A 25,815-nucleotide genomic window follows, 5' to 3' on the forward strand; every position below is an offset into this window, starting at 1 on the left:
TGGCCTGCTATGTTAGGAATAGATGGGGTGGTCTGCTAGTGTCAGGACTGCACTGGGTGGTCATCTGGTGTCAGGAGTTCATTGGGTGATCTTCTGGTGTCAGAAGTTCACTGGGTGGTCTTCTGGTGTCAGGAGATAACTTGGTGGCCTGCTATGTTAGAAATAGATGAGGTGGTCTGCTGGTGTGATGACTGCACTGGGTGGTCTACTGGTGTCAGGAGTTCATTGGGTGGTCTTCTGGTGTCAGGAGATAACTTGGTGGCCTGCTATGTTAGGAATAGATGGGGTGGTCTGCTGGTGTCAGGACTGCACTGGGTGGTCTTCTGGTGTCAGGAGTTCATTTGGTGGTCTTCCAGTGTCAGGAGATAACTTGGTGGTCTGCTATGTTAGGAATCATCAAGCAAGAAGGGAGTCAGGACTAGTGTTGGGCGCGAATATTAATTGTAAATATAGGCACTTCGAGAATTTGCAAATATTTAGAATATAGTGATATATATTTGTATTCACAAATATTCTAGATGTTTTTTCACCAGTAACCCCCCTTCTTGCTTGTGGCCAATGAGAAGGCAGCAATGTCTTTGTCAGAGCTTAGCAACACCCCTAGCAACCAATAGGAAGGCTTCCCCCCTTACTATATAAGAACCTCCCCAGAAGCCATTTTCTGCAGTTTTTTAAAGTTCTGAGAGAGAGAGCAGTGACATTGCTGTGCTCTGTGCTTTCCACTCATTACATTAGATAGTTAGTTAGCTCATATATATAATACAGATAGTCAGTGTAGGTTATATCCTGATATAGTGTAGCTGTCCATACATACAGCTACAGACATATTACATTGCCGATTTTTCGCAATCAAGAAAATAATCTCGAATTCACGAATGTATGACAAATGTTCTACAAAACAAAATATTAGCAAAATATCGCAAAATCTAATATTGCCCCTGCCGCTCATCACTAGTGATGAGCGGCAGGGACTATATTTGAATTTGTGATATTTCACGAATATTTGGGCGAATATTCATTATACACTCACCTAAAGAATTATTAGTGCCCCCATACTAATACGGTGTTGGAACCCCTTTTGCCTTCAGAACTGCCTTAATTCTACGTGGCATTGATTCCACAAGGTGCTGATAGCATTCTTTAGAAATGTTGGCCCATATTGATAGGATAGCATCTTGCAGTTGATGGAGATTTGAGGGATGCACATCCAGGGCACGAAGCTCCCGTTCCACCACATCCCAAAGATGCTCTATTGGGTTGAGATCTGGTGACTGTGGGGCCATTTTAGTACAGTGAACTCATTGTCATGTTCAAGAAACCAATGTGAAATGATTGGAGCTTTGTGACATGGTGCATTATCCTGCTGGAAGTAGCCATCAGAGGATGGGTACATGGTGGTCATGAAGGGATGGACATGGTCAGAAACAATGCTCAGGTAGCCTGTGGCATTTAAACAATGGCCAATTGGCACTAAGGGGCCTAAAGTGTGCCCAGAAAACATCCCCCACACCATTACACCACCACCACCAGCCTGCACAGTGGTAACAAGGCATGATGGATACATGTTCTCATTCTGTTTACGCCAAATTCGGACTCTACCATTTGAATGTCTCAACAGAAATCGAGACTCATCAGACCAGGCAACATTTTTCCAGTCTTCAACAGTCCAGTTTTGGTGAGCTCGTGCAGATTGTAGCCTCTTTTTCCTATTTGTAGTGGAGATGAGTGGTACCCGGTGGGGTCTTCTGCTGTTGTAGCCCACCTTTCTTTCCCATTCTGACATTCAGTTTGGAGTACAGGAGATTGTCTTGACCAGGACCACAACCCTACATGCATTGAAGCAACTGCCATGTGATTGGTTGACTAGATAATCGCATTAATGAGAAATAGAACAGGTGTTCCTAATAATTCTTTTTTAGGTGAGTGTATATTCACGAACTCGTGAATTCGAGATTATTTTCGAGATTGTGAAAAGTTGGCAATGTAATATTTGCGTAAAGCGCACGCAATACAGGCGTGGGTCACCTTTTGAACATTACAATAGCTGTATATGCAGATAGAGGGCTCCAATATATTCGCAATTGCGCTAATCAGCACTAATGATGCTAATATTTTGTCGCAATACGTGAAACTTCACATTTTATCAGGTCTGAGTAGATATTACTGATTGGTGCACTAAGTATTGTTGTGACATCACAGCACTATGTCTGTAGCATGTATGTACAGTCGTGGCCAAAAGTTTTGAGAATTAGATAAATATTGGAAATTGGAAAAGTTGCTGCTTAAGTTTTTATAATAGCAATTTGCCTATACTCCAGAAAGTTATGAAGAGTGATCAGATGAATTGCATAGTCCTTCTTTGCCATGAAAATTAACTTAATCCCAAAAAACCTTTCCACTGCATTTCATTGCTGTCATTAAAGAACCTGCTGAGATCATTTCAGTAATCGTCTTGTTAACTCAGGTGAGAATGTTGACGAGCACAAGGCTGGAGATCATTATGTCAGGCTGATTGGGTTAAAATGGCAGACTTGACCTGTTAAAAGGAGGGTGATGCTTGAAATCCTTGTTCTTCCATTGTTAACCATGGTGACCTGCAAAGAAACGTGTGCAGCCATCATTGCGTTGCATAAAAATGGCTTCACAGGCAAGGATATTGTGGCTACTAAGATTGCACCTCAATCAACAATTTATAGGATCATCAAGAACTTCAAGGAAAGAGGTTCAATTCTTGTTAAGAAGGCTTCAGGGCGTCCAAGAAAGTCCAGCAAGCGCCAGGATCGTCTCCTAAAGAGGATTCAGCTGCGGGATCGGAGTGCCACCAGTGCAGAGCTTGCTCAGGAATGGCAGCAGACAGGTGTGAGCGCATCTGCACGCACAGTGAGGCCAAGACTTCTGGAAGATGGCCTGGTGTCAAGAAGGGCAGCAAAGAAGCCACTTCTCTCCAAAAAAAACACCAGGGACAGATTGATCTTCTGCAGAAAGTCTGGTGAATGGACTGCTGAGTAGTGATGAGCGGCAGGTGCCATATTCGAATATTCGTCATTAGTTTAGTTATTGCGATTATTATGCGATTTAAATAATCGCGATTGCGATTTTAACTTAAGGCTACTTTCCTATTGGTTTGATATCTAGAATTAGCGAAAATGACGAATATGACGAATGTATTCGTCATATTCCTCAAAACGAACATAACGAAGTATTCTGCATCTTCGTTTTAGCTCCATATTCGTCAACTTCGCTAATTCTAGCAATCAAATATTAAAGTTGACTATAGTGACAGCTGTGTTTAATTCGCTATGCGATTATTTTACTGCTTTTTTTTTTTATTGAATAATTATAATACTTGATAATTATTATAATTATTCTATTTATAAAAAATAATAATAATATAATCGCATAGCGAATTAAAAACAGCTGTCTCTATACTTACTCTATACTTAGCTATCTCTATAGTCAACTTTCCGATAAGATTGCTAGAATTAGCGAAGTTGACGAACAGATAGCTAAAACGGAGATGGAGAATACTTCGTTATCTTCGTTTAGAGGAATATGACGAATACATTCGCCATTTTCGCTAATTCTATCAAGCTAAACATAGTAAACCAGGTCCAAGTTGAAATCGCAATTCGATTATTATACCTTGTATTAATCGAATTGCGATTTCAACGTAATTCTCAAATCCGACAGTACATTCTAGTATAGAGAGACGTTCCCATGGTGATGGGGATGCTGCATGAGCGCGGAAGTCGTCAGAAGCGGCAACGGGCACTGACTGGAGCAGCCAGGAAGCCAGGAATCCAAAGGACAGGCAAGAACAACTTTAGGGAAGTGGGAAAGAAAAAAATATAACAATAAAAAAAAAACGAATATTCGAAATATCGAATTTATAGCTCCATATTCGAAATATTTGCGAATTAACGAAGTGACGATATTCGCTAAAAAAATTTGATATTCGAATATTCGCGCTCAACACTACTGCTGAGGACTGGGGCAAAGTCATATTCTCCGATGAAGCCTCTTTCCGATTTTTTGGGGCATCTGGAAAAAGGCTTGTCCGGAGAAGAAAAGGTGAGCGCTACCATCAGTCCTGTGTCATGCCAACAGTAAAGCATCCTGAGACCATTCATGTGTGGGGTTGCTTCTCATCCAAGGGAGTGGGCTCACTCACAATTTTGCCCAAAAACACAGCCATGAATAAAGAATGGTACCAAAACACCCTCCAACAGCAACTTCTTCCAACAATCCAACAACAGTTTGGTGAAGAACAATGCATTTTCCAGCACGATGGAGCACCGTGCCATAAGGCAAAAGTGATAACTAAGTGGCTCGGGAACCAAAACGTTGACATTTTGGGTCCATGGCCTGGAAACTCCCCAGATCTTAATCCCATTGAGAACTTGTGGTCAATCCCCAAGAGGCGGGTGGACAAACAAAAACCCACTAATTCTGACAAACTCCAAGAAGTGATGATGAAAGAATGGGTTGTATCAGTCAGAAATTGGCCCAGAAGTTGATTGAGAGCATGCGCAGTCGGATTGCAGAGGTCCTGAAAAAGAAGGGCCAACACTGCAAATACTGACTCTTTGCATCAATGTCATGGAATTGTGGATAAAAGCCTTTGAAACGTATGAAGTGCGTGTAATTATATTTCACTACATCACAGAAACAACTGAAACAAAGATCTAAAAGCAGTTTAGCAGCAAACTTTGTGAAAACTAATATTTGTGTCATTTTCAAAACTTTTGGCCACGACTGTATGGACAGCAGAGAAACAGTAATCCCTATCACACTGCCTAACACCCTGCACTGGACCCTATCAGCTCCACTGTATCAGGATATAACCTACACTGACTATCTCCCACTAACTATCTGTACTATATGTATCAGCTAACTAACTAACTAATGTAATTGGATAAGGAATAGGATGCAGATGAAAGCACAGAGCTCAGCAATGTCACTGCTCTCTCTCTCAGAACTGCAGAAATTGGCTGCTGGGGAGGTTCTTATATAGTAAGGGGGAGGCAACTTTCCTATTGGTTGCTAGGGATGTTGCTAAGCTCTGACAAAGACATTGCAGCCTTCTCATTGGCCCACAAGCAAGAAGGGAGGTTACTCGTGAAAAAAAAAAAAATCTCGAATGTTCGGAATTACGAATACATAGAACTATATCCTAAATATTCACGAATTCTCGAACTGCCGATATTCGCGATTAATATTCGCAATTCGAATATTCGTGATCAACACTACTCATCACTAGTCAGGACTGCACTGGGTGGTCTTCTGGTGTCAGGAGTTCATTGGGTTGTCTGCTAGTGTTAGGAATGGATGGGGTGGTCTGCTGGTGTCAGAATTTCATTGGGTGGTCTGCTGGTGTTAGGAGATCACTTGGTGGTCTGCTATGTTAGGAATAGATGGGGTCATCTGCTGGTGTCAGGACTGCACTGGGTGGTCTTCTGGTGTCAGGAGTTCATTGGGTTGTCTGCTAGTGTTAGGAATGGATGGGGTGGTCTGCTGGTGTCAGAATTTCATTGGGTGGTCTGCTGGTGTTAGGAGATCACTTGGTGGTCTGCTATGTTAGGAATAGATGGGGTCGTCTGCTGGTGTCAGGACTGCACTGGGTGGTCTTCTGGTGTCAGGAGTTCATTGGGTGGTCTTCTGGTGTCAGGAGATTACTTGGTGGTCTGCTATGTTAGGAATAGATGGGGTGGTCTGCTGGAGTCAGGACTGCACTGGGTGGTCTTCTGGTGTCAGGAGTTCATTGGGTGGTCTTCTGGTGTCAGGAGTTCATTGGGTGGTGTGCTAGTGCTAGGAATAGATGGGGTACTCTGCTGGTTTCAGCAGCACACTTGGTGGTCTTCCGGTGTCAGCTGTGTACTGGTGGTCTGCTGGTGTCAGGAGTACACGGTCATTTATCTAGTGTTATCCTTCTGACCGACCCTACTCTCATGACCTTCTCCCTCTCAGTGATAGTGGCCTCCACCACCTCCAGTACCAATGCAGTCTTATAGCGGAATGAAGCATTATGCCAGGATGGGATTTGGAGTGTTGCAGTCTGTGGGACATTTTATCATCTGCACCACGTATGATGAATGTCAGCCACATATTTCATCCAAACATGATAAGGGTCTTGGGAGAAAGACTGAGCGGAAGTTGTAGATAGGTCTCTAACCATTTCTGTAGGAAAAGATTCAGAAGAAGAAGCCAATTATAAATGGAAATCGGTGCTGACTGAAGTTTATGGCCTGGGGGGCAGTCCTGTGTGAGCTGTCAATCATTGAACAGGAAAGAAGAATAAGGTGCTTCATGATCACATTTATAGACAACTTTTATGAATACAGGATTTAGAGAGGGCGGGGGATTCTCATTTCTGTCTCGTCACAATGGAACCGTAAACTATAACACAGGAAGATGAAGAATTATTTTCACTTTCACTACAGACTCTGTATATAACCAGCTCCACTATACAGAACCAGCTTCACTACACACAACCACCACCTCTATACAGAACCAGCTCCACTATATGCAACCAGCTCCTCTCTACAGAACCAGCTCCACTATACACAGAACCAGCTCCTCTCTACAGAACCAGCTCCACTATACACAGAACCAGCTCCTCTCTACAGAACCAGCTCCACTATACACAGAACCAGCTCCACTATACACAGAACCACCACCTCTATACAGAACCAGCTCCACTATACACAGAACCACCACCTCTATACAGAACCAGCTCCACTATATGCAACCAGCTCCTCTCTACAGAACCAGCTCCACTATACACAGAACCAGCTCCTCTCTACAGAACCAGCTCCACTATACACAGAACCAGCTCCTCTCTACAGAACCTACTCCTCTCTACAGAACCAGCTCCTCTCTACAGAACCAGCTCCACTATACACAGAACCAGCTCCACTATACACAGAACCACCACCTCTATACAGAACCAGCTCCACTATACACAGAACCACCACCTCTATACAGAACCAGCTCCACTATATGCAACCAGCTCCTCTCTACAGAACCAGCTCCACTATACACAGAACCAGCTCCTCTCTACAGAACCAGCTCCACTATACACAGAACCAGCTCCTCTCTACAGAACCTACTCCTCTCTACAGAACCAGCTCCTCTCTACAGAACCAGCTCCTCTCTACAGAACCAGCTCCTCTCTACAGAACCTGCTCCTCTCTACAGAACCAGCTCCTCTCTACAGAACCAGCGATGGATTCCCTGTCCATGAGAGACTATATCAGGAATTTCAGCCTGGATAGTGGACCTCGTGGTAATCAGGGCTACTCCCGGGTTCTCCTGCAGCTCTTCGGTTTCACCGGTCATGGGAAGTCCTCCTTCATCAACTCCTGTAAGTACGTGGTGGATGATGGAGCCTACACGATCTACGCTAAGGTGGCCTCATCAGAGGAGAAGCCGGAGACCATGATAAGAAATGCGTACGAGCTGACCAGTACCATCAGCATGGTGGACAACAGAGGATGTGCGAAAATGAATAAGAGTGAGACGGGCGAGATCTACGCTCAGCTGGGTGAGTACAGGAGATTATTATTATCATGGATGGAAAATCAATGACATTTTTATTTTTAATCTTCTGGATTTTAGATGGCATATTTTCTTGATAATTTTTGTGCCATGGTCGCTCATCTTCAATAAAGTAGAGCATATTAACACTAAAAGGGTTAACACACTTTGGAAAGGTTTACTTTATCCACACTGGTTTTCTCTCGTTCCTCACCCTTTATTCCATAAGGTACGTACCTCTCACAATTAGAGATTAGGATGCTTTTAAAAATATCCCATTTTTTATTTTTGAGGACTTTGTCCCAGTTACTTAGGCCAGTGGCGTGCTTCTACTTGCCCTTCTCTAATGGTATAATATCATTGGAGTGGGAACTTTTTACATTTTCCATAAATTTCACTTGAAAGCCAAATATCCTGAACTTTTTGTGAGTAGTCAATATCTGTCTGTATGTTTCAGCTGCTGTTGATGGATCTGTTTATGTATTTATTTAATGCATCCTATATAGCGATGACATATTCCACAGTGCAGGACAGACATTAGCATCACACTGTCCCCAATGGGGCTCACTATCTAAGGTCCCTATCAGGATGTCTTCTGCGTGTGGGAGGAAACCGGAGAACTCGCTGGAAACCCACACAAACCTGGGGAGAACATACAAATTCCATGCATACAGTGTTCATTTTTGGACATGGTCAGCTATCATAGTCAAGTATCAGAATCATTCCAGTGTGACACCTGTCTCTGACACCTTACTCTTGCACCTGACCCTGACAATTGACCCTGACACCGACACCTGACCCTGACTTTGATATTTGACTCTGACATCTGAGTAGTACTTATTGTCTTCATAGGTCAGGGTCAAAGTGAGAATGAGTTTCACATATACTGTGTACTTGCATGCTTTTAGCTTCATTGTACTTTTAATATGCTCAATCATATAGATGAAGAAAATCCTTCAGACTGCTGTCTGACCCTATAGCTCAGTGGTTTATAGATTCTTGCCTCACATGCAGTGTTCTTGGATTTTCTTCATCTATGTGATTGAGCATATTAAAAGTACAATGAAGCTAAAGGCATTCAAGTACACAGTATATCTATAACTCATTCTCACTTTGACCCTGACCTATGAAGACGATAAGTCAAACTCAGAGTCAGGGGTCAGGGGTCAGTGTCACACTGGCATTATTCTGATACTTCACTATGGTATCTGACCATGTCCAAAAACGAACACTGTAGATGTTGTTCTTGGTCAGAATCAAACCCAGGACCCCAGCACTGCAAGGCACATGTGCTAACCACTGAGCCACCACTAACCACTGAGCCACCACTAACCACTGAGCCGCCATACACATACACATATCTGTCAGCATTTATTATCTGCTGTTGATGGATCTATATATGTGTATACATATACCTATCAGTACTTTTCGGCTGCTGCTGATGGATCTGTTTATGCCTATACATATATCTGTCAGTACTTTTCGTCTGCTGTTGACTGCACCCGGTTAGTCATCCATGGTTTTACTGGTGACTTCCCTGCCTTCCCTTTTGCCTGTGTCTCCTGTAGACATTGCTGGGAATGCTCCCGGTGATTGCACTGCAGGAGCTCTTCATACAACGTGCAGGGCAAGAATGAGTTAAACGACTGAGTGGATAGAAAGTGAAAGTATGGAGGATTCCTGGAAATGAGCTGATTACAGAATACCAGCAGAGGAGACAATTTACAGAATGCAGCCGAGTGACGGGTGCAGCAGAGAGGAGTTTGTCAGCAGGGCTGGGAGGCCCCTCAGGGGATCTTTAAAGGGGTATTCTCAGCACTCCGTTTAATATTTACCTGCTCCCGGCGCGCTGTCCACTTCCTGGTTTCGGCACTCGGCAGGGGGCGGGCTCCATCTTGATTGATGTCTTCTCCCGGCCGGGCCGCGCACTGTACTGAACGCGCACGCCGAGCATGCGCCCTGGTGACTTCTTCCTGGCAAGTATACTATACTGGCCAGGAAGAAATCACCATAGCGCATGCTCGGCCTCGGCGTGCGCGTCCAGTATAGCGCGCAGCCGGCCGGGAGAAGATAAGAAGGCCACTGCTATTCCTGAGAAGAGCGGTGGCCGTAACCAGGGGAGACTGAAGACAACAGTCAGGTAAGTATAGGTTTATTTTCTTCTAAGGGGTGGGAATTTGTTAATTAAATATATTTAGAAAAATGATCATTAACAGATTTAACAGTGATCATTAAGATGGGAATACCCCTTTAAGGTTGTGACACCAAATCCTGTTCTCCTGTTTCTCTGCACTCAGCCAAAACCTCATATCTCTTTTTCTATGATTTCCCCCCTCCCCAAGCTCTGGAACAGCAATAGTAAATGATGTCTGAATTACACATAGTTGGTGGCCGGGTTCGGGGTGGCCCCAACGCTACGCTGTGTCCCCCAAACACCATTGAGGTGTCACCACGTGTTGCTGCTCTCCAGAAGGCATGGGAAGGCGTGGTGCTGCCCAGTGGGAAATAACTCCAGAGTAGAGACGAGCGACTCAAAGCTGAGCGAATTAAATATATTCCAAATTTCAGGAAAATTAGATTTGCCATGATTCCGAATTTCCTTGCGCTTTGTGGAAACAAAGCAGAATTTTTCTAAAATGGCTGCTGCACATGTTACAAAGTGAAACTAAAAAGCCAAGGAATGTGACATCACCCATAATGCCGTGCAGCCAGCCAATCAGCACATAGCCATCCCCATGTCACAGCCATATAAAAGCCTCCCCCCCCCCAGTCTCCGCCATTTTACCGTGATCTGTGGATAGAGAGATGTGACAATCGCTAGGGACAGTGTTTGACAAAGCTTGGATGGATAGGAAGACTTACTCTGCATCAGAATCAGTATCAACAGCCAGTCTAATATGTGATAATGTCGTTCATCTGCTGCACCATTTATAATTAGTTATATAGTCACATTCCTGATTAAGGTACTGAACACTATGGCCAACAGACAGGTGCCTGGGCAGGAATGAGCAGTGGCAAAAATGTTGTTGTATCCGGCACAGAGCTGCCAGTGTCATCCAGCGGTCATGTTTTGACCAACAATCCAGCTGTACTGGAATGGTTCTCTCGCTTCAACATCATCTCAAATGACAGCCATGAATTGGAGGAGAGGTCCTCTGCAGACTCCACTAGGTGTGAAACTACCGTTGATGAAAGGCGGGTGGAAGCACATGTTGGGAGAGTTAAGGGACATGCATATGAGAACTGTGGGTAGCCCACTGGGTAAATGTGGTTCTGGCCCAGGCACACCATCAAATTGAGCAAGTGTTGGCAATGCCACCTCTGCGTTGTAATGCTGGGATTTCTGCGTCAATGTCCTTCTCATCCACCTCTTGTCCTCACCCTCTCCTCTAGGCACAGTTCATAGTGGTCCTCCATCATATCACCTATGCAAAGCTAGGCATTGTAGTGCAGTTGTGAACCGCTTGAGCCCGGGTGAAGTGAGCCACACCGGGGAGGAACTGCTCCCCGTCATCAATTTAGAAATTGAACCCCGGCTCCTCGCCAACTGGAGATAGGAACCACAGTTACTGATAACGGGAAGAACATTTTGTCTGCGCTGCGTAAGGGAAAGCTGACCCATGCACCCTACATGGCGCATGTCTTCAATCTCATTGTCAAGTATTTCACTGAACTGCGAGAGCTGTTAAAAATGTTAAGTGAACTGTGCAACTTCAGCCTTACCATTCAATACACACCCTCCTTAAGCTGCAAAGGCAAAATGCTCTTCCCCAACATCATCTGATACCTGATGTTCCCATCCGTTGTAACTCCATGCTCCATATGTTAGACCGCCTATACGAGCAGAGGAAGGCGGTCAATGATTTGTCAATGCTGCAGATGGACAGGTTTACTCCCTGTGTTACTTCCACATTAGTCAGTGGCAGCTCATACGTGACACGTGCCGTTAGCTCAGATCCTTTGTGGAGGCCACTTTATTTGTCAGTTGGCAGAACTACGGGATGAATGAGGTCATTCCACTTCACATCCTTTGGGGATGCTGAGAAATCTGATTGGCAAATGGACACAAGATTTGGCACCTCCATTGTATGTCCACCTCAGCCCTGGGGACATTGAACTGGCAGGGATGGAGGATGAGGACAAAAATGCCCAGGAATTTGATACTCAACTATGTGATTTATTGACCGGAGAGGAGTAGAAGGAGCATGAGGAGCTGGAGGGCGACGCAGAAGATGACCCCGATACACTGGGGGAGTATGCAGTGGAGATTTAGGTCCTCAGAGTTCCTTGGGCAACTGGCCAGATGCATGCTGTTGTGTTTGTGTAGTTACAGCCGCACTGTTAGCATTCGGCAGAGGGATGACTACTGGCTATCCACATTGTTAGACCCTCGCTACCTGTCAAAAATGGGGCCATTTTTAGACCTTCTGAGAGGGATGCAAAAATTGGACTACTAGAGATACATGCTGTGTAGTCAGATGGTTGCTGCCTACAAGCACCATCTCACCTCCTTAGGGAGGTCTGCTCATGCTCCACTGGCATGACTCCTGAGAGGCGAAAGGGGCAGGAGCAGCACTAGTTCCATATGCAGCCACTTCAGTCTGGAGTCTATGATGAGCAGTTTTCATCAGCCGCCTACTGAAGAAACCACCCGTCAGCAGCAGGACATGGAGCAGAACGGCAACCAGCAGGTGGTAGCATACCTGGACTGCACCCTGTCACCGATGATCCAAGATCTCCTGGACTCCTGCCTACTGATATGTACATGTTACATTTTTAAAAGAATATGCATGTCAGTGGGTCTTGCTATCACACTGCTGTTTTTGCGTTCGGCTAACACTCTGATCTATCAACATCTTGTGCAGTATGCCGTTGCAGCTGCTCACCCTCCCCACTCTGCCATGGGACCACCATTGTCCCTGTTTGTCCATGTTGACACAGTTAATTTTTTTCTGTTTTTATCCGTCAGAATGACAAAAAAAAAAAAAAAGGATCCTGTATTCTGTTAGGCCTCTTTCACACTGTCATTATTTGTGCAGTAGTTGATCAGTATATGTAAGCCAAAAGCAGGAGTGGGTCCAAGACACAGATGAGATTCAAATATTTCTATTACATTTTATCTCTATTTTGGACCCACTCCTGTTTTTGCCTTACTGATCAAATACTCAGGCAAAATGCTGACCAAATACTGACCATGTGATGGGGCCTTACAGATGCTTCAAATACAGGATCCTTTTATAGTAAATTTTTTGGTTCCTCTGACAGATCAGAAACATGGAAAAACAAACGGTGATGCCTCTGCCACTGTCCGCACTCTGTCATGGAGCCACTGCTGCTGATGCCACCCTTCCCACTGGCATAGGGCAACTACTTGAATCTTGGGGCACTGCACGGTTAAGTCCACATTAATAAATTACACCTGCCTATAATACTGATGGCACCGTACCTACAGAAGGGATTAACTATAAATGTGGGTGCAGTAGAACATAGTGCACATGGTGATACACTCTCCCTGCACTCTCCCTGCAATTTACCTTCTAAACCCTCACAGTGAGATTGGGCCATCAAGTGGGGTGAATATTATTAGGCAGTATAGATTATTTATCGCAATTTGTTACAAATTAATTCAGATTGAATTGACTTTCTTGGTGAAGTTTTGCAAATCGACCAAATCAAATTTTTCTAAACTTTGCTCATCTCTAGTCCAGATAGTTAGGGGCTGCAGTAACGAGTGTGCTTATTTACGGACATAGGGCTGCTTCTACAGTCTCCTCCCTGGCAGAAGAAGGGTTTGATGCTGAGAAAAGGCCCGAGCTAGCTGTCCCTCTCTCTCATAAGGCTGGTACCCTGGACAAAGGCTGGAGGCCCACGGTCTGTGGCTCAATAGTCTGGCTGGCTCCTTGGTGACAGGGCTGGTGACCCATAGTCTATGGCTTAGCATCCCCATCTCAACGTTTTCTTCTGGTCACTCATGCAGTCTGGTAGAGTCTCTTCCTCTAGGCCCTGTTCCCTAACTGCAGAATACTAGGGGCTCTGACTGCTCTCCTTATATACAGTTTCTAGCTGAACTAGAACTTTCTAGTGGAAGGGCGGACTGGAGAAACTCACAAACAAACAAATACAATGTTACACTTTCCGTCTCTCATAGACTTACATTAGAGCTTTAATTGCAATGGCATAGCAGATTTTCCAGACAAAAACAAGTTTCCAGACACAGTAACATAACAGCACCTGGCTTTCAAAAGATCAGTCTGTCTGGTTTTGATGGTAAACAAGTCTGGCTTTGTCCCTCCAAAACATGCTCTTCTTCAACTCATATGGTAACTGTAGAAAATTACTAGCTTCTCATTATTAGCTAGAAAGTCCCAAAAGTCTATCAGTATTTATTACCCCTTTCCACAGTGCCTTTAAAATATAGTGCAAATGAGCAGGACATATATGACAGCATGTACATGTAAACTGCAGTTACACATTATTAAACAGTATAAGTCAATGCAATTAACTCTTTAAAGTGAAATAAATTAAAACATTGATGACTTTGGATAGGGGAAATGTCCACATATCCACACAAGCCCAGAGTTCAAAATACCCCTACTCCAGGGCACTACATTTGCTCACCATAAACTGTGTCAAGCTGTGTACCCAGTGTTCCCTGATAATTACTTAATTTGTCCTCCCTTTCTATGAAAGGAAAAAATTATCACACTTTGCCTTGGTAGCGAGGGTCTTGGCTATCCAGTAATTATCAGACTGCTTGATGTCTTTGAAACTCCTGTCACTGCAAAAGCAAGAGAGCATACAGGTTGCCATTCTGGGAAGCGTGCCCAAGAAGCCAGTTTTTTTCACCCCACACTGAGACGATTATCATCCTCCTCTACCTCCTCCTCAAGTGGCAGCAGGTTCTCCTTCATGTGGAAATGGTAAAACACTTACCTGCTGCACTACTCTGTGTTTCACTGTAGTAATCATGTATATATGCTGGTTTAATAAAATTGAACAATACCCCCAAAAATTTAATTCCAACCATATGGATATAGAATAAACAGAAATGAATGATTGAGGCTTGACGCTCAACATCACGTTAACAATTACAGGTAGATTGCTGCCCTACCCTGTGTATTGCTGTAGTAATCAGTTATATTTCCTAGTTTAATTAAGTTGAACAATCCCCTCAAAAAATTTAATTCCAGCTGTGTGGAAATGGAATTCACAGAAACTAAGGATTGAGGCTTGACCCTTAATATCACATTAACACATACAGGTAAGTGTGTATTGGTATACTGATCATCTATATTCTGGTTTAATTAAATTCAATAACCCCCCCCCCCAAAAAATAATAATAATAATAATAATAAATATATAAACATATATATATATATATATATAAAATTGGAACCGGACTTTGTGTGTGTAGAGATCATAAACAGATTTGGCCGTAATATTTCATTCTTAATCACTGATTTATACCGTTTTTCAAACAAAAAAAATTATAAAATTTAATATATGAGATGATCTGAAACAGAGGTCTCACTAGTATTCTATATGCTATACTAGATTGATGGTAGAACATGTGTTGTACAGTTTTCGCTTATGTCACTCCCCACCTCTCAAAAAAAAAAGGATTTCTGTGAAAATAGGAAAAATGAAAACTATTTCCTTCTGCTTTTCAGGTTTGCAGCATGTTCAGTTCTAGCACCGCCAGCCTCAGCTCCTCTATTCTCACTCCCTGGCTGACAGCTTTCCCTGCCTGTCCCTATTCTACACACACAATCTTCTTCTTTGTAATCCTAGCCTTTCCCTTTACTGTCCCTGGCATTAAAATGCCAGCTTGTTTGATTTCTGTCTGTCCCTGATTGATTTCTGCAGCATTGATTGGCTCTTTTGGTCAATCAGGGCCAGCACTCCCCCCGCACTTCCTCTCAGGGTCATGGGAGAAACCTTCTTCTTCTTCCCTAGTGCGTTTCTCCCGCTGACATGTGCACAAAAATGGTGCTAAGTGCTGCTTTAATGGATTTGTCTGACTGGATCCAGTATATCAGATGTGTTCATACCAGGGGTTTATATCTTAATTTTGGATCACCTTCTTTCTCACCCGGCTTCTTCAACTGCTGCTTTGCATTGACTGCTGCTGCTTGTAACCTATGCCCAGGTCCTTGTTCTGCTGATAACTCAACGCTATCTGGACCGAACAGGGATATGTCCTCAAGAGCTGAACTGGGTGACAGAGGAGACCACATACAGTGAGAGAAGGAGGCATGTTCTATGCAGAGAAGCTGTGATAGGTTTGACCCGTCTCCATTTCACAGATTTCTCTCTGTCATTGTTCCAGGTAACTTTCTTCCCCTCGATTGTGAAGTGAAATGGCACTCTGAATTTAAAGACATGATGAATATACTGCTAATTGCGGACATGGAGGAACAATCTGCAGATTTCATAGTTCCTGTGCTTGTTTACAGGTGAGAACTGTGTGTCTCCATGTATCACTGCTTGGCAAATGTGAATGAGAAACGACCAGGAGACAAATGTTGCCCATGACATGCTGATGTCCCAAGAATACTGGAGCACATAATGCTGGCGGCGCATTATTTTGGTGCTCATAGTGTTGAGGCACATAATATCGGGGACACAATGTTGGGGCCACATAATATTGGGGCAGTGCTCCAATGGGGCACACAATGCTGGGACATGCACATAATGCTGGGGGAACACAATGTTCGTAGTTATAAATGTGCTGAACTTAATAATGTGCTGCACTCCACAAAGGGAAACAAACATGTGCCAAAACTCTGCCAACATTTTGGTGAAAATGTAATTTAATCAACAGGTGGTATAAAGTTAGATGAAAGAGTCCGACCACCCAGCGTGAGCCCTGTGATTAATCTGGAGGATTATGCCGTCTAGACTGTGACACTATTAGTAACCTGCCCGTTTGATTCATCCTACTAGCGTCATCGGGCTCTTACAATGGCCTTCAACTCCATTTTCTGAGGATGACTGCTGAGTCAATCTCATGCTAGCTTCGGTTCTGGGTCCAGTGGTTCAGTTCTGGCTTTTTATTTTATTTTTTTAGCTTTCTTTGCCAGGAAGTGTGCAGACAGACAGCTAAATGATCGAGGGTACAATGAAGTAAGATGAAGTATAAGGTGTGCGTGTGCTGCTTCTAAACAGGAAGCCCCATTAGTTGGTTCAGGGGTCTACCAAAGGATTCATGGTCTCCTCGATAGTCTAGACCAGTGTTTCCCAACCAGTGTGCCTCCAGCTGTTGCAAAACTACAACTCCCAGCATGCCCGGACAGTCTTTGGTTGTGAGGGCATGCTGGGAGTTGTAGTTTTGCAACAGCTGGAGGCACACTGGTTAGGAAACACTGGTCTAGACAAGCCTGCCAGCACACACTACAAGACCCTTCTAGACATTGCCCTGGTATAATTGTAGTATACCTGACCTGTAGGTACTACTATGGTGCCCTTAATTGCTGCACTTGCTATGTTTCATATATAATCAGTTATTTATTTAATGTGTACCATGTCATTTTATCCAGCAGGGGAGGTAATGGTTGGCAATGGCTGGCTGTAACAGGGTTAAGCACTCTGTTCCATCCATCCTGGTGGAGTGGGCTGGTCCAACTTCCTGTCAGGAGTGGGAGGTCTAGAGTGGTTGTTGTAGTCTAATGGTTTGCAAAGCACAGAGAGGATGTGAGAAATCCTGTCCTGATAGTGGGAAAGTTGAGAAGTAGCTTGTACCGCACCCATTCTCAAGGACCGTATCAAGGGCTAGGATCCAGATATCCCTTTCCTTGTAGAGACCCCACTCCCAACTTCAGCTGAGAAGGTGCGGTGGCAGGTTGGTTGGTGGCAATTCAGCACTTAGATGTTACTGGCCTAGTTGTCTGGTGATGGATGTCTTGTCTGTAGTCTCTCACCTCAAAGCAGTGTTGTCACAGTACCTCCCGTGTCAGAGGTCAGAAGCTGGTTGCACGTGGGGTTAACTGACAGCCTCTTGATTCTCAGTGTTGCTGTTTGGTAATGACCACACCTCCGGTCAAGTGCAGCCTGTCAATTACTGTTTCCCCTATTTAGTTCTGCCTTACACTCCTATCCATGCAGTTTATATTCTCTGCTTAAACTTGGAGAGTTGGTGTGTGGACCTTTGCTGGTTTCCTGCTCATCTATTTTCTATCAGATAAGTTGTATTGCTATTTGTATTTAGTTGTTCCCTTGAGCTTGTTGTTTCTAGGCCTCAGGTAGACGCTGGTTCATTCACCTTGGAAGGAACAAGAGGTCTCATTCCCTGTCACTAACTTAGGGCATTAGGGTTTAGGTTCCGGTGTATGTATTTTCCCACCATCCGGGTTTCTACATACTGACAAGGGTCAGGTCCAGGTTTAAAGGTTTCTTTCTAGGAAGTAATGATTCTATTCTCCCTATCCTTGAGGCCTAGCATTTTGTCTTTCTCCATCTGTTGTTGTTCTGTGTTCCTCCCCTCCTCGTTACTCGTGAAAAGTGTCTTCAGTATGATTCTTGGGAGTGGGTGCTGTACCAGGGCAAGACCTCTCACGTCCCTTCCCTGCCTTGCCCACTCTACAGAGTCACTAATCCCCCCCAATCCTCCCCCTCCTGGCAGAAAGTCGGACCAGCCCACTCTACCAGGAGGGGTGGACCAGGGTGAACAACCCTGTTACAGCCAGCCATTGCCAACCAGTACACATGAAATACATTAGATTGTATATGAAACATACAGTATAACAAAAGCAGCAATTAGGGGCACCATAGTAGTACGCCCAGGTCTGGGGTATTACAGCATTCTTGTAAGTTTAATCATTTTCATTTTTCTCTTAGCGCAAAGAACAAGATGACCCCTGCAGAAGAAGGCGACCTGAAGGAAATCATGATGAAGGCCCAGGACATAACAGGTACAGACGAGGTGATGTTGAAGGTTTCTGTGCTGTCGGCAGTGACCGAGCTGGTGTCGGTTTATCTGTCACACTGGACAGGATACAAGATACAACAGAAATCCACAAACAAGTGTCTAGGCCAGAAGCTGGGGATAAAGGTCATCTCCTTACAAATCCCTACCAGCTCTCCCTAGACTACTGTACCCACGTTCAGACCCTAGAGGTGGGAATAAACGTGCCCCCGTGCCTAAGGCTGAAGATTCCCTAAAATCCCTAAGATGGTGACAGGGGGAAAGAGACAGCCTGCTTCCTTAGACCTGGAGGAGGCAGGCGTCTCTCTAAAAGCCTAGACAGAACACACACTAGAAAACAAAACCAACTTATCTTGTCACAGAGCAGATACAGCAAATCCTTCTTTCCTTCCTTCCTTCCACTGAGCAAGATATAAGCTATAATCCACACAGGACACTGGGAAGAGGCACAATTTAAACTCATACAAATGACCCCACCCAGTGCACCTGAAGGGAGGCGGATACAGCTCAACTCAAAAACAAAAAACTACACACGTGGGGCTAACCTGGCAGACCTCCGCACATAACCTGAGCAGGGCATGAAATTATCTCAATGTGGTGGGTTTGTTGGTTCTATCAGCAAGCTTTGATTTCCTGGTCAACTTCATTTTGGGAAAGATCTATCATTTCTGTTCCCCTGCCATTTCTAGTTTTTCAAATATCCAGATCTTCGGACGATGGACATTTGTGCGACATCCGTGTTTTTGCTCTAGTAGATTTAGCAATCAATGACATCATTAGAACTGCCCAGAAATCCCAGGACTCTCCCTCTAAAACACCTGCCTACAGGTAAGTGGCCTTCATTTCTGAGCTCTACTATGGCCTCCCAATAACATTGTAATTTAGGAGCCACCATAGCAATGCCACGGGTCGGCAGCATTCATTTCCTATAGGGGACATTCATCATTATCTCTCCTTTTTACTTGAAGTTATATTTTTGGTGTGTAATACGACTGGTGCCAAATAATAAGCTGAGCTGTAGGGTAAAAGGTGCTCGTTTTCATTTAACGTTCAGCTCTGCATCCGGCCTGGCCTCATTCTATATAGAGTCTACAGTGAAGCCAACGGGGCAGCCGCTGCCCGGGACGGGCCACTTCCAGCAGCGCTTCTCTTCACCCTTAGAGATGACTCCTCTTCTTGTACATCTGCCATTTCTTAACCTCTTCCTTCTCAGCTTTATAGGACCAATAAAGAGTGGCTGCCAGCAGAGGTCCTATACACATGGCGGCAACATAGTAAGCAGGACTTGCATATGACCACGTAGTTGCATGAAGCAATGCCTATGGCGATAACTACTGTATATACTAAACCTACAAGTGCCAGTCCGCATAATATATAAAATGCATGCGATCACTTTATTAAGACGTGTCAAATACAACTAATAGATAACAGTGCAGGAAAGAAATGGTGACATCAGCGGAGGAGATCACTTGGGCGGTAACACAAGTATAGACAATCAGCATAAAATACCATAAAGAAAGGCCAAATGCAGCATGGTAAACATAGTCTTCCTATTAAGATAAGTTACCCATAATGTGTCCAGGATGGCACCAACCCCGACGCACGTTTCGGCTATCCTTCGTAGGGGGGGGGGGGGGTCGGTGACATTATCACTGCAAGAGAGTGGCAATTTTTTGTACGTTTAGAAGACTTCTCAGCTTTATGTGTCTGATAAAGTTGACGATATCTACATCTGTGCATTTGTTCTTTTTCCTTAACGAAGCGCTCTTCACTGCTAGAGTAATGTATTTACCACTTTATTAACCCAAAACCACTTGTCCTCCACTTTATCTATCTCTTGTAGTGACCACTTTTTCCATAATCTTGGAAGTAACTGTGGAGATGACCTTTTGCATGATTTTTTCTGTATAATTTTTTAAGGCATTATCCATACAAGAGGCGATTATTAAATGTAAGTTGGCATCAAATAAAGCACAGTGTAAGGGTCTATTCACACGTCCGCAAAATGGGTCCGCATTCGTTCTGCAATTTTGCGGAACGGGTACGGACCCATTCATTTTCAATGGGGCCGCAAAAGATGCGGACTGCACACGGGTTGCTGTCCGCATTCGCACTTCTGTTCCGCGGCCCCGCAAAAAAATAGAACATGTCCTATTCTTGTCTGCAAATACGGACAAGAAAAGGCATTTCCATTATAGTGCCGGCCATGTGCCGTCTGCAAAATACGGAACACACATGGCCGGTGTCCGTGTATTGCAGATCCGCAAAACACTTGTGGACGTGTGAATGGACCTTATCCAAACATTTACAGAGATATAAATCAACCGACAGGTAGGATAAAGCTGTGCAAACCATGTCATTGGGTAGTGCTTTGGTCGTCTATGTGCGGCATACGAGAATGATTCTGGTCTCCTAGAGGAAGAGTTCCTATTAGTAATGTAGTCATATGTCTATTTGTAGCTTCATCTCCTATTTCACTATCCTAGACTAATGCACGTCACAGGGCTTTACTCATCTGGTTCACCCAATCCTTAAGCCAGGATGTAATGAGCTCTAATTGACCCAATGACTTTGGAACGCCTTAGACCATCCTCTCTGATATGCCAGGATTTGCTCGGAAATATCATTATCTGACTCAATAGAGTGAATTTTTCCTATTGTAGGAGGTTCTACACTCTTCCGCTTTCTTGCTATAAGAAGCCTCTCTACATGCAAGATATACCTAATAGTAATAGAGCTAACTCCGGTAGGTGGATATTTCTGGGGGCTGTAAATCCCTAAGAAACTTTGATACAGGGTCCCAGAAATGGGTCAGCTTTGGGCAGGCCTAAAATATATGGAGGAGAGTACCCATACCACTGTACCCCCTCCAGCACTGGGGGGAGGTATTAGTATATATACGTGAGAGGCACAAGGGTGTATAATACCAACGTGATGCACATGCGGTGGCTCTATGTGCCCAGCTAATCGCTTGCGACCACTCTTTTTGAGTGAATGTTTGAGAGAAGTCTCTCTCCAACTGAGACATCTGAGGCAATATCCGAAATGTCATGTTTTTCGTTAATAGGGAGTAGATCCCTTTGATCCCCTTGCAGTGCTTCAGGTATGTGGGTTGAATAATTACCTTCAAAGGTTCAGGAAGTGATAGGTTAGGGGAATGTGATTTAGAGACAAAGGACGCCATTTGATTATAATAATAGACATTATGGGGGTCATTTATTATACTGAAATACTCTTAAATTAGGCGTATTTCGGGGGCAGATGGCAGTGCAATGGTTAGTTGCACCACTATCTGTTACTTTGCCTCTCTCACGCCAGGTCTAGAATTGTGGGCATGGCATGGGTGGGGAAGGGGACGGCCGGCAGGCCTGTCTCATTCATCAATTTCTACGTCTGTTTTAGATGTAGAAAATGGTCCAAATGTAAGACGGCTCGGAAACTCTCTTACATCTAGAACTGGCGCTGGATGTGCCGAAGATATGGGGAGTCCTGCGCCCAGTCCCCCCGTCCATCTACAGTGCTTGAAATGTTAGTGATACCTTGGGTAATATCTTTCTGTATTGACCTTCTCAAGGCCATCATGGAGTTTTTCATAAAAGCCTCCTTGGCTGCTTGGTTAGAGGAAGACATTGCGGTTAATGCATCATCTTGGTCTATCTCTACCACTTTCTCTTGAGTTTCGTTGTCAACCTTGATTTTTGTTTGGCCGGGCTTGCAGTGGCTGAGGACGGGCGAGACGTGTTGTCTACTGTACTGGGCCCTGTATCTGCCTACTCTGGTAACAAGATGGCGGATTCGCTCTGTGAGAGGATTCTATGCCCTATCAGCGGTGCAGCCATCTGAGAACATGGTGATGAGGACGCCAAACTGGACCTGTCCCTGAAGTGCTTTTCTCTATTTGAGTCGGTAATGCTCCAGTTTGGGTACTTGTGAGAGGAGCAGTAGAGCTAAGCGGCCATCATGCTCCTAGTTCAGGATACCCTTTTGCATTTTCTTTACATATCTAAAGTCTCCTAATAGCTCAAAACTATCATTCAGGGGAGTCTGTCAGCAGTTTTGACCATACTGCAAACTGCTGACAGCACTAGGTAGGGGCAGGGGAGAAAAAACTTGCCTTTTGGGAAAATGTTATTACCAGGAGTGGGGAAAATATGAACTTTCATATAGCCCCTTCCTCCTGGTCTGAGTGACAGCTGTATCATCCAACCAGAAGATCACTGCAGCTGTCACTCAGGACAGAGGGGAAGGACTGTGAAGCAGTTCATTGCAGAGGACTTTACAGTAAGGTTCTACCTCCTGGGCACTTGCAAGAGAACAGTCTAGCAGACTAATAAAATCTCCACCAGTGGTAAGTTTTCACTGCTCTCCCCAGCCCCTACCTGATGCTGTCAGCAGTTTAGTGTGGTTAGACCTGCTACATTCATCACTTACTTGAGTCCACCTCTCAGTCCTCCATGTTCCTGCCTGTGATAGGAAAGTGGGGTCAGGGGCTGAGCTGTGCGATGTTGTCTCGCTGACCCATAGTCCGTATCTCAAGATGAAGAAGAAGAGGTCAGGACCACAAGATAGAGAGCAGCTCACAGGGATAAAATGTTTGCCAAATGTGAGGAATGTAAGTCAGAGATGTAAAGAGCCATTACGTATAAGTGACAGAGTATATCACATATATAATGCAGCTTGCTCTGTGTCCCTTCCTTCCAGGCCTGATCCCCACTGTGGTCATCACCAATAAGCTGAGCGAACATCTACCAGACACTCAGGAGAAGTTCAGAAGGATGAGAGTGGAGAACATCTACCCTGTGGAGAATTACACCAAGGAAGATCACCGGAAAACCCGAGGGAAACATGAGGCGTTGCTTCAGTGTCTGTCTGCAATCACCAAAGATGTTGAGTTCCGGATGACAGAGACACGAGATCCAAAAAAGGAGAAATTGGCGAGGAAGAAAATCTTGTATGAATTTGCTCATAAGAGGGACATGGAGAAACTGCAGGAAGAGGAGAATCGCGCAAGGAGGTTAGAATTGAGTAGAGCGCAGGAACGGGAGAACCAAGAGCGCGCAAGAAGGGAAGAGCTGGCGAGAGAATTAGAACGGAGATCTGCAGAATCCTGTGCACTTCAGTAAAGTGAGCACCAGCCGGTCACACGTCTCAGAGGGAGATTCTGTCTTATACAGAGTACATTCCATCAAATCACAAAATGTTGACAGTTCAAGAGAACAGATTTTACATCTTATTAATACAATTATTGCCCCCCAAATTGCAGGCATCTGCATATACTGTATGCCTGATATGTGGGATTGTAAGCTCCTCAGGGGCGGGGACTGATGTGAATCAAAATAAAGACATGTACAAAATATATCAAATTAATTAAGTTCTAAAAGTCATTCTTTATAATTATGTGAGACATATTAGGCCTCTTTCACACGGGCGAGTTTTCCGCGCGGGTGCAATGCGTGAGGTGAACGCATTGCACCTGCTCTGAATCCGGACCAATTAAAGGGTATCTACCACCAGAAATACCGTTATGTAGCTGACTGATATAGCGATGCGCCAATGTCAGCACTACATAACAGTGTGTTTCTAACGTTAGTCCCTGCAGCCGTTTTTGTTAAAAAAGCACTTTTATTATATACTAATGAGCCTCTAGGTGCTATGTGGGCGTAAAATCAGCACCTAGAGGCTCCGTCCACTCACCCATTATCCCGCCCAGGTCCAGTGTTGTGCCCGCCCAGCTCCTCTTGATTGATGGCACGGTCCGCTGCATCGCTGCCGAAATCCCGCGTCTGCGCCGTTCACTTCTGTATTCGGCGCAGGCGCAGTGAGTGAATGATGCGATCCTGGTTCCGGATTCCTCACTGCGCCTGCGCCGACTACATCACAGTGAGGAAACCGGCATCAGGAGAGCGGCCTTCACTCATTGCGCCTGAACCGAATACAGAAGTGAACGGCGCAGGCGCGGGATTTTGGCAGCGATGCGGCGGACCGTGCCATCAATCAATAGGAGCTGGGCTGTGCTTTTTTACCAAAACGGCTGCAGGGACAAATGTTAGAAACACACTGTTATGTAGTGCTGACATTGGCGCATCGCTCATCGTCAGCTACATAACAGTATTTCTGGTGGTAGAAACCCTTTAATTTCTATGGGGCTGTGCACATGAGCGGTGATTTTCACGCATCACTTGTGCGTTGCGTGAAAATCGCAGCATGCTCTATATTGTGCGTTTCTCACGCAACGCAGGCCCCATAGAAGTGAATGGGGTTGCATGAAAATCGCAAGCATCCGCAAGCAAGTGCGGATGTGGTGCGATTTTCACGCATGGTTGCTAGGAGACGATCGGGATGGAGACCCGATCATTATTATTTTCCCTTATAACATGGTTATAAGGGAAAATAATAGCATTCTTAATACAGGATGCTAAGTAAAATAGTAATGGAGGGGTTAAAAAATAAAAATAAATTATTAAACTCACCTCATCCACTTCTCTTCTTACTTCTTCTTTGATGAGCTGGTAGAAAAGGACTTTTGGTGACGTCACTGCGCTCATCACATGGTCCGTCACATGATCCATCACCATGGTGATGGAACATGTGATGAGCGCAGTGACGTCACCAAAGGTCCTTTTCTACCAGCTCATCAAAGAAGAAGTAAGAAGAGAAGCCGGGCTGCGCAAACAAGTGGATTAAGGTGAGTTAAATTTTTTTTTTTTTTTAACCCCTCCATCCCTATTGTACGAATAGCAACGGAGCGAGGCGCAGACATAGTGGAGTGCGTCTTGACTTGGGGGGAAGACCGCAGGCTAGGAGAGGGTTAATGGTTGGAAGTGTGTTGGGGGTTAGGTTCAGGTGAACGGGGAGGAGTAGCAATTTCCCGGGCTGTATATAGGTTATGGGTGGAGCTAGTGAGGCAGTTGCCAGTGTAAGCTAGAGTGTTTTAGGGTCAAGATGTCGTCTCTGGAGGAGTTATTGGAAGCGGTCCGTGCTGCGGTTCAGGTACATGGAGCGGAGCGCTTGCAGCAGACCATACAGGCTGCTTTGATCCCCCCGTCTACGGCGGCCTTGCCGGCGCGTCCACACAGGACCAGGAGGTCGGTTCCCCCAGAGCGCCTGAGTCCAGAGGCTACACCTCGGGTGCGTCGTCGCCTTAGAAGCCCCCCTATGGCCCCTCCGCTGCAGTCTGCGGTGCCTGTGCCCGGTTTGGCGCCCAGACGCAGCGGGAGGAGTGTGTCGGCGCGAAGCAGGTCAGCGGGTGAGGGACGGGATGTCCCCGGCCCGGTCTCCCCGGCGGTGAGAGGAAGAGAGCGCAGACAGGCGGGTGTCTCTTCACAGGTGCGGCTTTGTGAGGAGCGAACCATGGC

The 25,815-nt window shown here is 45.0% G+C and overlaps 1 protein-coding gene across 1 annotated transcript; it reads left to right on the top strand.

The window, feature by feature from the left end:
- The first annotated feature begins 7,111 nt into the window (after positions 1-7,111).
- LOC121007810 lies at positions 7,112-23,827 on the top strand. The gene is made up of 4 exons (XM_040440039.1): positions 7,112-7,543; positions 15,866-15,992; positions 18,373-18,446; positions 23,162-23,827. Exons 1-4 carry the CDS (start codon positions 7,225-7,227, stop codon positions 23,581-23,583), a joined length of 942 nt encoding a protein of 313 aa, XP_040295973.1. The 5' UTR covers positions 7,112-7,224; the 3' UTR covers positions 23,584-23,827.
- Positions 23,828-25,815: the final 1,988 nt, after the last annotated feature.

This window comes from Bufo bufo, chromosome 7 (assembly GCF_905171765.1).
Source record: "Bufo bufo chromosome 7, aBufBuf1.1, whole genome shotgun sequence".
NCBI classification, from domain to species: domain Eukaryota; kingdom Metazoa; phylum Chordata; class Amphibia; order Anura; family Bufonidae; genus Bufo; species Bufo bufo.